At 50.6% G+C, this 18,336-nt stretch overlaps 3 protein-coding genes across 9 annotated transcripts in view; 2 read left to right on the forward strand and 1 right to left on the reverse strand.

Annotated features, from left to right (window-relative positions):
• Positions 1 to 8,115, forward strand: part of RAB44 (RAB44, member RAS oncogene family) — a 33,867-nt gene extending 25,752 nt beyond the window's left edge. For 5 of the 7 annotated variants that reach the window (XM_023546237.2, XM_023546242.2, XM_064285301.1 and 2 more), the window contains 5 exons: positions 112 to 193; positions 1,279 to 1,393; positions 2,478 to 2,579; positions 4,655 to 4,731; positions 6,529 to 6,725. In XM_023546237.2, the coding sequence (XP_023402005.1) occupies positions 112 to 193; positions 1,279 to 1,393; positions 2,478 to 2,579; positions 4,655 to 4,731; positions 6,529 to 6,619 (467 nt within the window). In that variant the 3' untranslated portion in view covers positions 6,620 to 6,725. Of the gene's footprint in view, positions 1 to 111; positions 194 to 1,278; positions 1,394 to 2,477; positions 2,580 to 4,654; positions 4,732 to 6,528 lie in introns of those variants that run through there. The other 2 variants (XM_064285296.1, XM_064285306.1) reach the window with 2 other exon arrangements.
• Positions 8,116 to 11,082: 2,967 nt separating this feature from the next.
• On the forward strand, positions 11,083 to 12,206 carry LOC104845811 (somatostatin receptor type 4-like). Its single transcript, XM_010589215.3, has one exon. The coding sequence runs from the start codon at positions 11,118 to 11,120 to the stop codon at positions 12,204 to 12,206; it is 1,089 nt and encodes a 362-aa protein (XP_010587517.3). The 5' UTR covers positions 11,083 to 11,117.
• A 1,243-nt stretch (positions 12,207 to 13,449) lies between these two features.
• Positions 13,450 to 18,336, reverse strand: part of CPNE5 (copine 5) — a 140,052-nt gene continuing 135,165 nt past the window's right edge. The window contains exon 21 of the mRNA XM_003403939.4: positions 13,450 to 17,363. Coding sequence (XP_003403987.1) covers positions 17,145 to 17,363 — 219 coding nt within the window. The 3' untranslated portion in view covers positions 13,450 to 17,144. The remainder of the gene's footprint in view (positions 17,364 to 18,336) is intronic.

Here is an 18,336-nt window from a genome sequence, read left to right on the forward strand (position 1 = left end):
ACATGAGGTTGCCATGAGTTAGAGTTGATGTGACAGCAACTGGTTTGATTTTGGCTAGAAGTCCTGGATGTAACTTGAAAATGAGGGTTACTCCCTCTCCGTATGTCCTAGGAGTGGATTTTCGGGTCAAAATCCTGCTGGTGGACAACAAGCGCTTTGCACTGCAGCTCTGGGACACGGCTGGCCAGGAGAGGTAACGAACACTGTCAACAGGCTCCACCATCGGTGATGTCAGGGACCAGGGCTGAGCCTGGGGACGCAGAAGGGCTGAGGGCAGTCCTGGCCTTAAGGAGTTAAACATGGGCAGGAAGCTACCAAATACAAATGAGGCGTTGGCCTCCTAAGGGCTCAAGATGTCAGGGAAGGATGTCAGGGAAGGAGAGATGAGTCAAGCCCAAGTGAGGGACAGGGCAGCAGGCACAGGCCCCCTCCCTAGCCTGGCAGTGCACAGGTTAGGGCTGTCCCAATCACCTATCCTTCTGAAAACACTGGTCTTCCACTTTCCAGCTAAGCAGTGCTGATGAAAATTTAAAAGGCCCATATTCTTTGACCTAGCAGTTCTACTTCTAGAACTCCATACTATAGATACACTCATACGTGACTATAATAACATAGGGACCAAGACCATTCATAGCAATATCATTTGTATTACGAAACATTGGAAACAACCTAAATGTCCATCAATGGGGGACCAGCTAAATAAATGAAGGTCTATCCATACAATGGAATATGGTAAAGCCATAAAAAAGACTGAGGACTCTCTTTATGAACCAACAGGGAATATCTCCAAGACATTTTGTTAACTGGAAAAAACGTATTGCAGGAAACTGAATATTAATGAATGCAGTGAACGTTTTACACTGTAAACCAGAAGGGAAGATATCTATGTGTGTATACATGTGTGTATGTGTGTGTATATATATATATATACATACACACACATTCGTACATATACATTTATATGTAAGTGTAAAATACTCCTGGAAAGATACTGAAGAAACTGGTAACCCTGGTTGCCTCTGGGAAGGGGGACCGGATAACTGCAAGAAAGAGGAGAGGTAGACCTTTCACTGGATGTACTTTGGTACCTTTTGAAATTTAAGCCCCGAGAACACATTACCTAGGCAACGATAGCTACACTGTAAAAAGGCAAGCCTATGCAGGCTATCTTTGGGAAGCAATCAGAGGCAGGGCAGGTTAATTCTCCCCACTTTGCAGATGGAGTGGCTGAGGCTAGAGAGGCCAGGGCCTGGGGCCTCATGCAGACTTTATGGGCAGGTACCACAGTATGACGCGGCAGCTGCTTCGCAAGGCTGATGGGGTGGTGCTCATGTATGACGTCACCGACCAGGAGAGCTTTGCCCACGTGCGCTACTGGCTAGACTGTCTCCAGGTGAGCAGATGGTTATCGGGGTGGCCCCAGTTTCTGTAGTCAGGAGGAAGCTTGTATCTTGCCCACTCCCCCTTTTTTCTCAGAATTACAAATGGCACGACAGACATATGGGTGACGTCACCCACTGAGGGCATGTGGCTGGATGAACTGAGCACGTTAATACAAAGAAACCACAACCACACAATACAGCCCCCAAACCAGACTACTTCCTTTATCGTACGAACATTTCTGTTCTACACACAGTCATCTGTGTCTGTTTGTGGCATCTACTACTTCACATCTGGAAACGATGTAATTCTAGTGCCATCGCAGGGGATAAATTCGTCTGTCTCTGGTTCTTTCCCCTAAGTATTTAATTGATACGTGTATACGGAAATTCTGCAGTATGTACTAGCGCAGCAGAGGGGCATGAAGTCAGACATGTCTTCTCTCCGGAAGTTCCTAGTCTAGTTGAAGAGATGTAAAGGAAGCAGGGTGAGGTAATGATTGAGGAGTGGAATTCGGCTCTGAGATATGACAGGACCTGGGTTTGATTCCCAACTACCCAGCCTACTAACTCTGTGACCTTAGACAAGTGACTTAACCTCTCTGAACTTCAATCTTCCTACTTCTTTGATAGGGGAGTTATAAGAATTAACTGATATGATTGCTTTCAGCATGGCACCTGGTGTGCAGCAAGCGCTCAGTTAACAGAAGCTATTATTATACTTGAAACAATTACGAAATGAGCCAAGGCATTCTGGGTAGTCAAGTACTGTTTATTCTGCACAGACAGGAAGAGGGGGCATGGGCAGGAGCCATCTATGAAGGCTTCCTGGGGGAGGTGTCCTTGAGACTGGCCTTGGAAAGTGGGTGAGATGTTTGTAGGCAGAGAGGAGGGGCAGATTCACTGTAAATAGGGGTGGTGGTGAGGTGGGAAGGGTGTGGAGGATTGAGACAGGGAGAGGCAGCCCCCTAACCCTGGGAATGTGTTCGGGAGGGCACACATTCTCAGTTCCCAGGAAGGCAGGGCCAAATCTGCCCCAGGCCTGGCATACAGTAAGTGCTCAACACCTGTGGCTGAGAGAACATGTTTTGCGTGCAGGACGCAGGGTCCGACAAGGTGACTGTCCTTCTCCTGGGAAACAAGATGGACTGTGAGGAGGAACGGCAGGTGCCCACTGAGGCCGGGGAGCGACTGGCCGAGGTGAGCCCCTGGGCATCGACCCTTCTCCCAGCCCACACTGGACAGGCACTGCCCTAGAGGGTCACCCTGGCCTGGGCAACTGAGAAGGAACATTCCGCCCATTCCTGCCTCTGCCTCCGCCAAAGGCCAGGTCAGTGCAGACGGCAGCCTGGCTACCTCTGCCTTCACCCACCCAGGTCTCTGGAGACCAGCCTTGACCCAAACATAAGGCTGCTGATAACGGGCATGACATTGAACCTCTGATGGATCAGTGAATTCCCACACATGTCCCAACCTACATAAAAAATCTCTTCAGAGTAAAAGGGTTTTCAAAGCTTCACTTAAAATTCCCAATCAAATCTTAATTTTATCTCTGGTCTCTAATTAAAATTCTTCCTTCTAATTTATTCTATCTTAAGACTCAAATTCTTCCCTGGGAAGATGACATCAAAAGTACCATCACCAGACAGTGGATACTATTTACTTATGAATAGAATTTAATGACATTCCAGAAAATCTGGAGAATAGTAAAGAAGTTAAAACAACAACAACAAAAAAAAACCCTCTTAGTTCTACCCCTGACACAACCCTTCTTAATTAATATTTCCATCATTTTCTTACTGTTTATCTTCTTCTCAGAATCATAAGATCATCGTTGGGGTTCTTGGTTTGTGAGAATTTTTTCGTTTTAAAGGTGTAGATCACCCTTTGACACAATAACCCCTCCTCGAGCTATTTATCCTCAGGAAAAAATCAGAAATAATAATCCCTAAGGGAATAACAGAGGAGTCCTCGTGGCGCAGTAGTTAAGGGCTCACCCACGAACGGAAAGGTTGACGCTTCAAACCCACCCACTGCTCTGCAGGAGAAAGATGAGGCTGTGTGCTTCCATAAAGATTACAGCCTTGGAAGCCCTATGGGGCAGTTCTCCTCTGTCCTACAGGGTTGCTATGAGTCGAAATCGACTCAACAGCAGTGGGTTTTTTTTTTTTTTTTGAAGGGAATAACATAATGGATACCTGTATAATATATAATCAAACCTGTTTATTTGAGGATATTCTTTACAGTGTTATTTATAAGAACAAACATTTGGCTGGCGTTGCTGGTTAAATTGTGGCGTATTCGTATGAGAGGTTAGTTATTTTCTGTTCAGAATCCTGTCCTGGAAGGATATTTCAGGGTGTGGGACAAAAGCTTACACTAAAATGTGCAATCAGAGAAGCCGGCTGCAGATCTGGGTATAGGTTAGTTTGAACCATATGGACTCGCTGATATTCGATTGCGTGGGGCTTACCCAAACAGCAATTTCATATGGTTTAACCTAACAGTGGGGAGGGGATGTAGCTCAGTGGCAGAGCATGTGCTTTGCATGTACGAGGCTGAGGGTTCAACTCCGGGTGCCTCCAGCTCTTATTTGAAGTCCCTGGGTGGTGCAAACGGTCTAAGCACTCAGTTGCTAACCAAAAGGTTCGAGTTTCATGATCACCTGGAGGCCCTTCAGAAGAAGCGCCTAGCATTCTACTTTCAAAAAACCAGCTGTTGAAAACCCTGTGGAGAACAGTTTTGCTTTGACCCACATGGGGTCGCCACGAGTCAGAGTCGACACAATGATGGCGGTTGGTAACACAATAACAGCATGATGACATTTAGCCCATTTTCCCCAAGCAAAAGGATTATATAAAACAGAATGGAAATACATATGCCCAAATGCTAAGAGGAGTGGCTTATATTTTGTTCTTATAATTTTTTATATTGTGTTTCCAGTATTTCCCCCAATGAAATATTTTTGAAACAAGAAAACATAATTAATAGTTATAAAATGTCCCCCAAAGGCATTTCTCCAAGTTGGGACTCTAAAGACTGAGGAATATTTCTAGTATGGCATCCTAGACACCTTGGTCAGCCCAGATGGAGTGGGCGGGGGGCCCAGCTGGGGAACATGGGCCACACCAAGATGGGGCTGCCCGTTGCAGCTGGCTTAAGGAAGTATTGGGCAGGACTCTGATGGCCAGGCTTTTGGCCCCAGAGGCTGCCACCTGACTTCTCAGAGGTCTGTCTCCTCAAGGCACCTGTGTCCTTATCTGTCTGGCCTGCAGGAGCTGGGAGTCTCCTTTGGGGAGTGCAGTGCTGCCCTGGGTCACAACATCCTGGAGCCTATAGTGAACTTGGCCCGGTGAGTGTCACCTCACCCCTCTCCACCCAGAATCCTCTGGGGCAGCCTTCAGCCCAGACTCATGGGAAGGAAAGGCCCATTTTGAGGAAACGTGTCTGGAAACATATAGTTAGATAACAGGGCTCACCAGTCTGGACAAATGGAGCAAGCACTGCACTGAGAGTCTCCTGACTCCAGTTCTGGCATTCTCATTAGCTGTATCCCTTCCAGTGAGGGACTTCGCCTCTCTGAGCCTGTTTTCTCATCTGTAAAGTGGGATTGGGAGGGGAAGTGTCACTCTCCTGCTCTCAACCTTCTAGTGACTTCCATGGGATTTAGAATAAAATCCAAATGCCTCCTGATGGCCTACATCATCTCCAGTGCCATCTCCCCTGCACCTACGCTGGCACACCCCCCTCACCACCCCCCTCCACCAAGCTCAAGCCTCGATGGCTACCCTTGGTTCCCCTCACAGAATTTTCTGCCTCAGGGCCTTCATACCTGCTCTTTCCTCTGCCAAGAATGTCCCCTCCCTCTCATCTTTCAGAAAGGAGCCCTGGTGGCAACATGGTTAAGTGCTCGGCTGCTAACTGAAAGGTTGGCAGCTTGAACCCACCAACCACTTTTCAGGAGACAGATGTGGCAGTCTGTTTCTGTAAAGATTTACAGCCTTGGAACCCCTATGGGGCAATTCTTCTCTGTACTGTAAGGTCGCTATGATGGCATAAAACAATATCTTTCAGATTTCAATTCAGAGAGGCCCCTTCTGACCACTGCCCCCATCGCTGTTCTCCATCACAGCCCTCTCTGTGCCTTTCATAGCCTTCTAAACAAATTGTAATTATGTGTGCTTTTGTCTAGTTTTTTTGGTTGTTTCTTTGTTGTCTGCCTCTCACACTGGGCTGTAGTTGCAGGAGAGCAAGGCCATGTCTGTTTTGTTTACTCCCCTCCCACCCCATACTCAGGACTTGGCACGTAGTAGGTGCTCAATAAATGAATGAAATGAATAAGGGTGGGGCTGTTAGACCAGATGAGCTCTAAGGCCCGGTCTCTAACGAAGTAGTCAGAGTGAGCTTTCTAGACTTCAAACCTGTTCACACCACCACGTCCTCCTGGCCAAAACTGCTCAATGACTTCCCTTTGCTTTAGGATAAAAGTCCAAGTTCCTGAATGTGACTTCCAGGGCTTACAGAGCTCTGGACCCCTGCTGCTTCTAAGGCTCCTCTCTGACCACTTAGCCCTTACGCTCTATGGTCTAGCACAGTGCCTGGCACACAGTAAATACATAGTGAATGAATGAATGAATGGACTTCTTTTACTTCCCCAACCCCCAAGCTCTCTCTTGACACCAAGCCTTTGCCCTTTGCTTACAATACACCTCCCTTTCTGCCAGCGAACCCTGGTACACCCCTCAGCCCGCAGCTCAGACACCACCTCCTTCCTCTCTGGGAAGTCCCTTTATATGCCTCCCCAATCTACCATTCATTTCTGGGGTGCAATCACTCCCTTTCCTACCAATGGCCCCTTTTCCTACTACTCAAGGCATGGATGTATTGGCATCTTTGTCATGTCAGAGTCCCTGTCACAATGCCTGACACACAGTAGGCCTAATAGAGTGCCAGCAAAGAGACAGAAGACCAATGTCCCATTTTCCTGGTGCCATGGGAAGGCAGGGCAGGGGCAGAGCAGGTGGGAGGGGGAAGCTTGGGGGAGCAGTCCCCCACCCCTCTAGCTGCGCATGGGAAGTCTCCTGCCTGCCCCTGTACGCTGCTCCTGGAAAGTGGGAGGGGGGACTGAAGCCTAGGTATTACCACGCAGGTCACTCAAGGTGCAAGAAGACCTCCTGAGGGGTTCGCTGGTGGAGGTGGTCCCCAAGAGGCCACCAAAGAGAACTGGCTGCTGCTCCTGACCACCTGCGCTGGCCAGGGTAGGACGGCCACCCCTTGGGTTTCTTGTCCCTCAGCTCCTGTCCCGCATGCCTGGCCACAGCTGGGGCAGAGAGGACAGCTAGGAAGTTCATGAAAATCCTTGTCAGCTCAGGACTTGGACCCCAGGGTGGGGCCCTTTGCACTCTGAAGAAGGACTTTACTGGGTAGACAAGGTTGGGGGTGTGGGGGGGTGAGGGCGTTTAAAACCCTTTAAAGAAAGGAAAAGTCCCAAAAAACAGACTTAAGGATAATACACCAAAATATTGGCCACACATCTCTGGGTGGTAAAATTTTAGGGTGAATATGTGGGGGTGTTATTTTCTTTTTTATGTGTATTTGTATTTTCAGATTTTCTGCAATGGCTAGGTATTCCTTCTCTAATCAGAATAAAAATGTTGAGGGGGAGGAAAAAGTTTCCAAGGAGCATGCTTTGGTGCTGATAAATAACGTGGCCTGTTATTATGGATTGAATTGTGTCCCCCTCAAAATATGTGATGTTAATCCTAACTTCTATGCCTCTGGTTATGATCACACTTGGGAATGAGTTTTCTGTTATGTTAACGAGGCAGGATCAGTGTAGGCTGTGTGTTGAGTTAACCTCTTACAAAAGATAAAAAGAGCAGATTAGGCAAGCCGGATTTCGGAGAAGAGAGATGACGAGTCACACGAAGACTATCCAGGAGCAGAAGCTCAGAAGAGACAAGAACCTTCCTCCAGAGCCAGCAGAGAGAGAAAGCCTTCTCCTAGAGCTGGCACCCTGAATTCAGACTTCTAGCCTACTGAACAACGAGAAAATAAATTTCTGTTTGTTAAAGCCACCCACTTGGCGGTATTTCTGTTCTAGCAACACCAGATAACTAAGACGCCTGTGAACTACAAACTGCTCTGTTCAAGCAGTCCCTCTGTTCTGTGCCTGGCAGTTGTTGTTTGGTGCTGTGGAGTCAGCCTCCAACTCATGGCAACCCCGGCAGAAGTGAATGAAATCATGCCCAGCCCTGCCCCATCCCCTTGATTCGTTGAGGATCAGACTGTTGGAATCCATACCGGTTTCATTAGCTGATTTTCGCCAGTAGGTCAGTCACCAGCTACGCTGAAGCCTGTCTAGCATCACAGCAACACACAGATGGGTGGAGGCTGTACATGAGGTGCATCGGCTGGGAACTAAACCTGGGTCTCTTACGCAGAAGATAAGAATTCCACCACTGAACCATCTCTGCCCCCTTTGTGCCTGGCAGAAGTGTGTTAACCTTGTTTCACAAAGTGTATTTATTTGCAAGTGTGGGGTTTCTTCTGAGGAGAATCCAGTGCTAGGGGAAGAGCCATGTTCTGATGTATTCTGATGTCCTCCTGTATCCCTGAGCCCCAACCCCACTGCCTTTCCCCATGATCCACCTCTAAGGGCTCACATTCAGGAACACCCCTCCTAACCCCGATGGCACAGTATCCCCTGGTGCAGCCTTTGCCCCGAGGTGTCAACCTCTGGATCCTTGTGGGGTGCCGCTGGGGTGTGGCTGGTGGGCCCTGGGGAGCAGCCAGGGAAACTGGAGTCAGAATCTCTCCTGGACTCCAGTTTTTTGCAGGAATTCCTGGAGTATTGCCCAATATTTGCCTCCTGAAGCATTGCTGCATATTATAATCCAGGTCTGGGGTTTCCAGTGCCTTCAGGGAGCTTGCTTTGGGAAACTTCCGGAGACTGCGCCTCAGTGTTGAACTAGCCCATCATTTGCGTTTGCTGCAAATGTTGTTATTTGTATCTTACCATTAACCACATAATGCTCACCACGCACTGAGTGTCTGCTGTATGCAGGCGCTGAGTTTCGTACTTGGCAATCATGTGCGCGCTGGTGAATTCCCTGGCTGAATCGGAGGAAATCCCAGCTTCATAGTGAGACGGGGAAGACGGTCCAAGAGACAGAGTTGCAAAGAGCGAGAATGACAGAGAAACATGAAGAGCAGGGGACAGAAGACAGAGCCTTGTCCCTACTTGTTTAATTGCAGCCTTGACAGTTCCTGGCCCCTATCCTTCTCCTCAGTTCTAAAACGGATGCTGCAGTAGCAGTGAGCTTCCTGTCACTTAGAGGCATACAAGCAGAAGCCAGGTGACAGGTGGCAAGAGGCAGGGTAGAGAGGATTCAGGCCATCAGAAGCCACAAAGAGTTGGGTTAGATGCTCTGAACAGGCCCCATTTAACCTCCAGACTATTTGTGGGATGATTCCCACGACCCAGCCCACTCTTTTCCTGGGTCTCTTACTGAGTCTTTCTCACCCAAATGTCTTCTCCATTCCCTGACCCATTCCACAAGCCTCCCCTGCCCCAAGCAATTTCTAGGCTGTAGTGTGTAGAAAGACAGACAGACAGAGAAAGAAATGTGGGCTGTAATCAGTGATGCCCAGCTCTGGGTCAGGGTGGGGCAGGTCCTGCCGTTGCCAATGGCTCCCTCTCTGAGGTCCAGGAGGCCAAGCAGGCATCAACATGGGCCAGGGAATTAATGAGGCAGGTAGGTAGGGCGTGATTCCTTGGGGAGCCAGTGGGGCGGATAGAGCCTTTGTCCTTTGGGGGACTCAGAGTGGGAGTGGCCCCCTGGGGTGCCCCTCCCATCTCAGCTCTGCTCCAGCCTCCAGGCAGCCAGCTCAGGTTCCCCAGAAGCAGTGTTCTGAAAGGGACTGGACATTCTTCTGGCTAGATCCACCTTCTCTGCAGAGCACAGCTGTGGAGGGACCACCAGCCTGTTTCCCAGTATCAAGGGGCTCACAAGTCAGCAAGCAGGGCCCAAGAACCTCAAAGAAGCACGAGGCCGGTAAGGACTGCAGCAGGCAGGGCTCAAAGTAGACTGCAAAGTGAACTTCCAGACAAGTGGTGAGTTCTCAGGGTACGTCAGCTAAGGGGCTCTGATCACAACTTAGCTTGAGGCTGATTAAGAGAAGGAGGGTGGGACTGGGTTGATGGGGCTCAGGTGTAGAGTGAGGTCTCTCCAACTCCCACTCCCGATGTAAGAGAAAAGGGGATGGAAACTCGGTCAGGACCCCACTGGTCTGTCTTGTTTGCTACTGTATATCCCAGTGCCTGGACCAGCATAAGCACTCAGGGAATACTTACCGAGCTAATAAGCAAAGCTCTAAGCTGGCTGCCTCTCCGCATTTTTAGCTTGGGACTTCTGGCTTGGTTCGCGGGGTAGCAGATGGCTGACGCCAGACCCAGGGCTGATTCGGGATACCTAGTCTCCATCTCCCAGCCTGAGTTCTTTCAATCAAGGGCTCAGCATGTGGGATGGAATGGGGGTGAGGGCTTCCCCCAACCTCTACCAAGTAACCAGCACAACACAGCTCACAGATAAGTGGTGACTTCTCAGGGCAGAATGCTAATGGCAGCACTTCTCAGCTGGTCTGCATCTCAGAATGATCTGAGGATCTTGAAAAGCTGCCAAAGCCCAGACCAGTTAGATCACCTTTCTGGAGGTGGGATCCAGACATCAGTGTATTTTGAAGGCCCCAGGTGACCCCAACGTATGAGGCTTAATACCTTCTTGAAGCCTTTTCATACCCACTTTTCACTTGAGTCTCAAATCTGCCTGTGAATCAGGTAGGACAGGGTTTGGTTTTAAAATATCCGTAACACTTATTTACCAGATTATAAAAGCACTCACTATAATTTTTAATCTGATTTATTTATCAGATTATAAAATTTTAAAATTGTGAACATTCTAGAGAAAAAAAAAGATAAGAGAATGAAAATTACCTGAATCTTGCCTCTTAGTGAAGATTGCTGTTGACATCTGTTTTATTTCCTCTATTTCCTCACCTCCTTACAGGGAGGGAACTAAGGTAGGGAAACGTTAAGTAACTTTCCCAAGGTCACAGTGCTACTAAATAGCAGAGTCAGGATTTGAACCCAGGTGGTCCCCAGGCCCCATTGTATCAGGCTGTTGTGAGGTCTAACGGGGCTACTACGTGCACATGTCTGGGCCCACTATAAGCAGAGCTCTGTGAAAGGTTGTTGTTAGGTACCATTGAGTTGATTTCCACTCATAGTGACCCCATGTGACAGAGTAGAACTGCCCATAGGGTTTTCTTTTTTTTTTTTTTTTGCTGTAATCTTTACGGGAGCACATCGCCATGTCTCTCTCCCTCAGAGCCGCTGGGTGGGTTCAAACTGCCAACCTTTTCGTTAGCAGCAGAGTGCTCAAGCATTGTACCACCAGGGCTCCCTATTTTGTGAAATGAGGGGAGCTCATATGGGAAAAGAAAAGATCCCTGAATGGCACAAACGATTTGCATTCAACAATTGGAATCTACCCAGAGGCACCATGGAAGAAAGGCCTGGTGATTTGCTTCCGTAACAATTACAACCAAGAAAACCCTGTGGAGCTCTGCTCTCTCTGTAACACACAAGGTTGCCAGGAGTTGGAATAGACTTGATGACACAGGTTTGTTTTCTTTTCATATGGGAAAAGAGGGGAGGTGGCACTTGGGCTGGTTTCTATGCTGTCCTTGTGTGTCCGAAGCAGGAGGATGGAACCTGGGCTAGAGTCCAATGCCACGTTCACCACCCTGCTTACAGCCATGCCTGAACAGCAGCTCCGCCTCATCTTTGCCGGGATCTGTGGCCTCATCCTGCTGGTGGGGCTGCTGGCCAATGGGCTCATGTTGCTGGTGGTGGGCCGGAGCCCAGGTGCCCCCCGCCCGCTCCTTGCCCTGACCAATAGCCTCATGGTGAACATCACGCTGTCTGACCTGCTCTTCCTGGCCTGCGTGGTACCGGTGCGGCTGCTGAGCTTCCTGCGGCATGACTGGTGGCTGGGCCCTGCTGTCTGCACCACCAGCCAGGCTGTCAACACGGCCACCATGTTCTGCACCTTCTACAGCATGGTGGCCACTGCTCTCCTGCGTCATGTGGCTGTGGTCTGGCCTGATGTGGCCCTCCCAGCCGGCTGGGGTCCCCGGCTGCTGATCTGTGGGGCCATGTGGGTCCTGGGCATCACTGCATTGCTGCCCAACTGGCTGTTCCAGCAGGTGGTGGTGGAGGAGGAGGCAGTGGGGGCCTCTGGGGACCGGGCATGCATCTTGCTCCTGAGCCCTGCTTGGACCTCCTGCTACTTCACCCTGCTGGGAGCCCTGGCCTTCCTGCCCTGCGTGCTGGGGCTAGGCTGCTCTTTCAGCCACGTGGGCTGGCTCCTGTGGGCACAGCCCCACGGCCCCATGGGGGAGAGTGCTTGGGAGCACCAAGAGAACACTGGGCTCATCCTTGTGGTGCTGGTGGTTTTCGTGCTGATGTGGGGGCCCTGCTCTGTGCTGGGCTATGTGGCAGCTGTGGGTGGCCTGCCTGCCACGCCGGTGGCTTTTGTGGCCTCCAGCCTCTGCACCATCCTAGCCTACTCCAGTTGTGCTGTCAGTCCCATCCTCTGCTTCTACCTGTCTCGCCCCTTCCGGGCAGGACTCCGGAACATCTTCTGCAGGCCACTGGCAGCCAGGCATCACCGGGGCGAGGGAGGGGTTGCTGTGGTGATGGAGAGTGGCCAGCCTGGCCACGACACGGCTCCAGGAGGCCTATGGGGCCTGGCAGGGGTCTGAGAGGATAGGCTGATTGGAGGGCTCAGACTTCAGGGAGATGGGAAGACCCTTAATAATATTAGATCCCACCCCCTCCCATTTTACCAGTGGGAAGACTGAGAAACAGAAAGGGCAGGTGGCCCAGCAAAAGTCACACAGCAACTTAATGCCTCAGGCAGAACACATGTCTTTAGATAACTAGACCAACCCTCTCACACCATCTTAAGGGTCAGATACCTATAGGGTCCACTACTTTCTAGATAAGGAGCTCTGGTGGCACAATGGTTAACTGCTCAGCTGCTAGCCGAAAGTTTGGCAGTTTGAATCTGCCCAGTGGCTCTATGGGAGAAAAACCTGGCAATCTGCTCCCACAAAGATTACAGCCTAGGAAACCCTATGGGGCAGTTCTACACTGGAATTGATTTGATGGCACACAAAGACAACTTTCTAGTTGTGTGACATTGGCCAAGTTCATTAACCTCTCTGGGCCTCAGTTTTCTCATCTGGAAAATGGGATAATGATAGTACCTTCTTCACAGGGTTGTTATGAGGATGAAGTCACTTAACATATATAAGGTATTTAGGAGAGTGCCCAGTGCTTAGTAAATGCATGAGTCTTATTATTACTCACCTTTTATTTTTATTAGTTTAGGGGCATTGGAGGGGAGTGGGCAGGGGACAGGGAATGAGGGTAGAGGGGCTCCCAAAGGCAGAGAGGTGGGTAGAGGGATAACGTGGGGCTAACAGCCATGTGGGGTCCTTAATCCTGAAGGAATGGGGATTGAGTGGGGGTGAGGGGAGGGGCCAGCTGCGGTCTGGTTGGGGGCTCACAGCCCAGGAGACCCTTTCAGCTAACTCTCCCTACTCCGCCTGCCCTCCTCAAGCTCTGTCCCACACACCCCTCAACCCAATAAGAGAACAAAAATGATATCAACCATGGAGCACTTGGGCTGGGCCTATGAATTTCTAGGTACGCTCCTTTCTTCTCTGTTTTTCTTCCAACAGTGGCTGGGAGAGGGGCCTCTTTGAGACCCTTTCCTTCTTTTCAAGTCCAACTTCCCATCTCCATCTCTCCCACCTCATCTCCTCCAAGAAGCTCCTACCCTCCATACCCAACCTCCGGCTTCCTCAGAGAAGCTGCAGCCTGGGCTGGCCAGGGGGCCAGAGGAGAGACTCACCTGAAATTCCCAAGACAGCAGGGTCTTCTTGGTAATACTGTTACCACACACACACACACACACACACACACACACACACACACACACACACACGACTCCATGGTAAAAAATCATCTTGGGAAACATTGGGTTAAACCAAATCAAACCAGTATCTTTGCTGCAAGATTTGTCAGAGCCTTGAATATCCTCAAGGCCACTGGACTCTCCCAGAGGGGCTCACAGCAGGCAGTTTCCTAGAATCCATGCCAGGGAAAGAACACAGGAGAGAAGCTACAGCGTCGGGCACAGCAAAGGTGCTGCTGCCTGGAGGCAGCGCCTCTGAGCCTTGATGCCCCTGCTGGCCTGGCATCTCCTCCCAACACTTTCCCACAGGCGCCAAAGGTGAGGTAAACCGTGCTGCTGGTTATGGGAACTTCCCTCCTGAACTGTGACCCCACCCCTTTCCCACTCAGAAAGCATAGAGGAATGCAAGTCAAAGGGGCATCTAATTACAGGGACAGCTGTGAATCAGCTCTAATTTACTATAAAATCATAAGAAGTAAACAGTTCCCGAACTTTGGCCTAATTAGTACCGAATTCCTGGTGATGTGCAGGATGGGCCCGGCTGCCTGGAGGCCTAATCTGACAGCAAACTTGCCCAGACCCTTTTCCCTGTGATCCTGGCCCCTGAAGGTCACAGGGATGCAAAGAGGGACAAGGAGGAAAATGGCGTTTATTGTCCTGTGCACATGTCACACAGGCCATGGGCACATACCTACGTGTCACTCCACGTGGCTGCATATAACCCTGCAGGTAGGGGTGACGGCCCCACTGCACAGAGCAGCAGTAGCTCACCATGGGCACAAGGACTGTGAGTTACCCAGGCTGGGCCAGAAGGCCCGCTTTGGGTGCCCACAGACCCTGGCCCCTAACGCCGGCTTGGCTTCAGTGCCCCAGAGTTGTAGGGGTTCCTTGTTCCAGTGCAGGAAGTGGCACCTGTCTGTGTGTCAGTGTCTCCAGCACTTGAGCAGAGCCTGGCACTAGTGTTCAGTAAATACTCGTTGAGGTGAATGAACCAAGGATCAAGTGAAATGAAGTGATCCACTTGCTTCAGAGAAAAATCGCATCGTGTTACTCGCTTCTCTCACCTCCTCAATGGCCCCCTGTTTTGCTCAGAGTAACCACCTGTTGGAGCCCCTGTTATAGACTGAATTATGTCCCCCAAAAATATGTGTTGTAAATCCTAACCTCTATGCCTATGGTTATAATCCTCTTTGGGAATGGGTTGTCTTTGTTACGTTAATGAGGCAGGATGAGCGTACAGTGTATTTTGAGTCCAGCTCTTTTGAGATATAAAAGAGATTAAACAAGCCAGCAGAGCAGAGGTGGGGAAGAGAGATGCCAAGCCACATGAAGACTGCCCAGGAGCTGAAGATCAAAGAGAAAAGGACCTTCCTTCAGAGGTGACAGAGAGAGAAAGACTTTCCCTAGGGCCAGCACCCTAAATTCGGACTTCTAGCCTCTTGAACTGTGAGAAAACAAATTTCTGTTTGTTAAAGCCACCCGTTTGTGGTATTTCTGTTCTAGAAGCACTGGATGACTAAGACATCACCCAAGTCCTTACCATACATTCTGGCCCCTTCACCTCCCTGACCCCATCTCCTACGCTCTCCTCTTCTCAACTCCAATCACATAGGCCTCCTTGCTGTCCTTCACACACACCAAGCACACACTCCCACCTCAGGGCCTTTGTATTCGCTGTCCCCTCTACTTGGAATGCTTTTCCCCCAGATGTCAGCATGGCTCATCCCCTCATTTCCTTAGGGCTCACCTCAAACATTAAGTGCTTGGCTACTAACCAAAAAGTTGGAGGTTTGAACCCACCCAGTGGCTCTGCTCTGCAGGAGAAAGACCTGACTTTCTGCTCCCGTGAAGATTACAGTCTAGAAAACTCTATGGGAATGTTATATTCTGTCACGTGGGATCGCTATGAGTTGGATTCAACTCGATGACACTTAACAACATCACTTCCTCAGAAAGGCCCTCCCTGACCACCTCATCTAAAACATCGCCTCATCACTCTCTCTTTCTAACACTTATTGCTACCTGAAATTATATTATTTACCTACTTGTTTATGTGCTTACTGTGTTTCTCCCTGTCTTATCTGTGTGTTTGTTGTAAGCTCCATGTGGAGACAGGTCTGTGTTTTGGTCACTGCTGCATTCCCAGTGCCTGCCACAGAGCCTGGCACAGAGTGGTTGCTCAATAAATCCTTGTCGAACAAAAGAATGGAAAGAAAAGAAAGAACCTGGCCTCTGTCAAACAGCAACGCCTGTACTATTTTTCATGGGAGAAAGGAAAACAAGGGACTTTAGTAAAAGAACCAGATTTACTTCAATTTAAGGCAAATTCCACACAGAGACTGTCTCAGAGACGGGCACAGGACCAGACAGAGTAGAAACACCACCTTCATGCATGACAGGAAGGGAAGCAGTGTCGAGTATCAGACAGGGCAGGGCCAGGCATGGAAAGGTCAGGTTTCAGTGGGCTGAGGAGCCCCATGCAGCAGGAGGGGCTGGCATGCATGTCCTGCTTCCTGCATGGGTAATGTGGGTGGCTGGGTGGGCCCAGTGGTGAGCTCACCTGTTCCCACCTTTCCCACAACAGGGGCAGAGGCTTGAGCTCAGACACCAGAGCCCAAAGCTAAAGGACTGGGGTATGTTTCAGGCGACAGGACAGGGTGACCCTAGGGCCAAGACGGCCTGGGATAAAGGGAGATCACACTGGTAAGGTGTGGGCTGGGGTGAGCTAGGCATGGGATGAGTGGACCCTCAGGACATCAGAGCTGAAGGAAAAGCTGGGACCATCTGGTCAACCTTCTCATCATACGGATGTGGAAACTGAGGCCCAGAAGACAGAAGGACCTTGCTTGGGTTCCCACAGCAAGGAGGGGGTGGAAGCAGGACCTGAACCCAGGATTCCTATCTCCTATCCCTGTGGAATGGAGGCTGCTCAGAGAGCAGCGGCAGTGTGGGAGCACCAAGGCTGGGTTGCTCCTTGCCAGGCCTCCAGGCGGGCAGCAGAGGGCTGAGTACCACGGGCCCTGGAGTCATCAGTGGAGGGACCTGTGCACCCACACCAGGAAGAGGCCTGTGGGTCTTGGTTTCTAGAACCAGAGTCATACTCAACTTAAGAGGCACCAGAAAGGGCTGGCCAGTCATTTGGCCTACCAGCTCACAGTCACAGCCATTCTCTCATGGGTCAACAGGGCTCCCATTGCATGCAAGTGTCCCTGGAAGGGACACATATCCAGGCATTCCTGCAAACCCATTAGCTTCAAGAGGCTCATTGGAATAGGACACAGGATAGAGACTGGGATGGGGGTTTGGGATACGATTAGACACCAGAGAAGAGGGCTGGGGCTGGAGGAGGAAAGCCCAGCCCAAGGCTGCCTGGATATAGGTAAGCAGATGGATTGCCCAGGGTGGGCTGAGGGGGACCCCATCATCCTGCTTAACACCTTCCTTGCTGGGCTAGGAGTCAGGGGAAGAAGGGCTGAGCAGGGACAGTGTGCCTCATGTGTACTTCCACCCCTGTATTCCCCAATTCCCTGGGTCAGGGCCAGAGTGAGGCCAGGTAATTGGGAAAGAGTTTCCGGAGGCCCCACCCCCAGCCTTCCTCCAGGCACACAGATGTCCCAGGGGCTAGACTGGGCAGGGCAGGAGATCTGGTCGGGGGACCCTGCCCACCGTCTGACTGGCTCTCCCCAGGTCCCAGCCACCTGCCTGCCATGGGGCAGGCTCAGATGTGTGTGTGCAGGGGGGAAGCAGGGGGCGTGCGGGCTGGAGACTGTGGGGGTGAGTGGGCTGGGGGCCCAGGCGGGGGATGTGGGCGGATGCCCTGTGCCTTCATGTAGGACACCAGCTGGTCGGGGATCTCGGCCAGCACGTCGCGGGCCAGACGCGCCATGCTCAGCACGTGGTTGCCTGTGCGGTCCACATAGTCCCGGAAGGGCACAAACTGGGGGGTGGGGAGGCAGGGTCAGGCCCGGTCTCCTTCCTACCCCAGACCTGAAAATCTCCAGGCCTGGGGTCATGTCCTCACCCCTCTCCAGGCCCTTTTGACTTTACCCCCTCCCCCATGGTGAATTCCCTGAGGGCAAGGACTGTGTCAGAGTCATTAATTCACTCATTCAACAAGTATTTATTGAGCATCTACTCTGTGCCAGGATACTCCACTGAACAAGATTGCTCATCTCTTTAGTCTTGGTGTGAAACACAGGGCCTGGCGCTTAGTAGGTGTTCAGGAAAGGTTGTCGAATGAATCCCCCAACTTAAGGGACACTATGCCCTCAGGGTGTCCTCCACTCTCTCTGGCCCCTGCTTCTCCTCTTTCCTCTCTAGGGCTAATCTGGCCAGCATCCAAAGGCCACCCCTCTGGCTTCCTCCCCGTGTGCCCTGTATTTCTTGAGGGCCTAATGCTCACTCCTGCCTCCAGGCCTTTCCATTCACTGGCCCTCCTCCCAGGTTGCCCTCACGCACTTCCAGCCCCTTATCTTTGGTCTTCATTCCTGGAATGCTCCTGCCCTCCCTGCTGCTTCTTTTAATCAAGCAAGTGTAGAGAATGTCAGCTCTTTATTTCGAATCTCCTACACACTAAGGGCTCAATCTGCATGAGATGAAATTAGAGATGTGCTTGTTGAGGGTACATTCTTCATCTAGGCTGAACAGGGATTCCTGGAGGACAACGATCAGTCTACTCATTACATCTGCATACTATGAGGGGATGCTGGAGCCCTGGTGGCACAGTGGTTAAGAGCTCAGACTGCTAACCGAAAGGTCAGCAGTTCAAATCCACCAGCTGCTCCTTGGAAACCCTACGGGGCAGTTCTACTCTGTCCTGTGGGGTCGCTATGAGTTGGAATTTACTTGACAGCAACTGGTATGAGGGGATGTTAAGGCATTAACTCAATTAACCAAGCAATGCCTGTTCT

Source organism: Loxodonta africana, chromosome 1 (genome assembly GCF_030014295.1).
Source record: "Loxodonta africana isolate mLoxAfr1 chromosome 1, mLoxAfr1.hap2, whole genome shotgun sequence".
Lineage (NCBI taxonomy): Eukaryota > Metazoa > Chordata > Mammalia > Proboscidea > Elephantidae > Loxodonta > Loxodonta africana.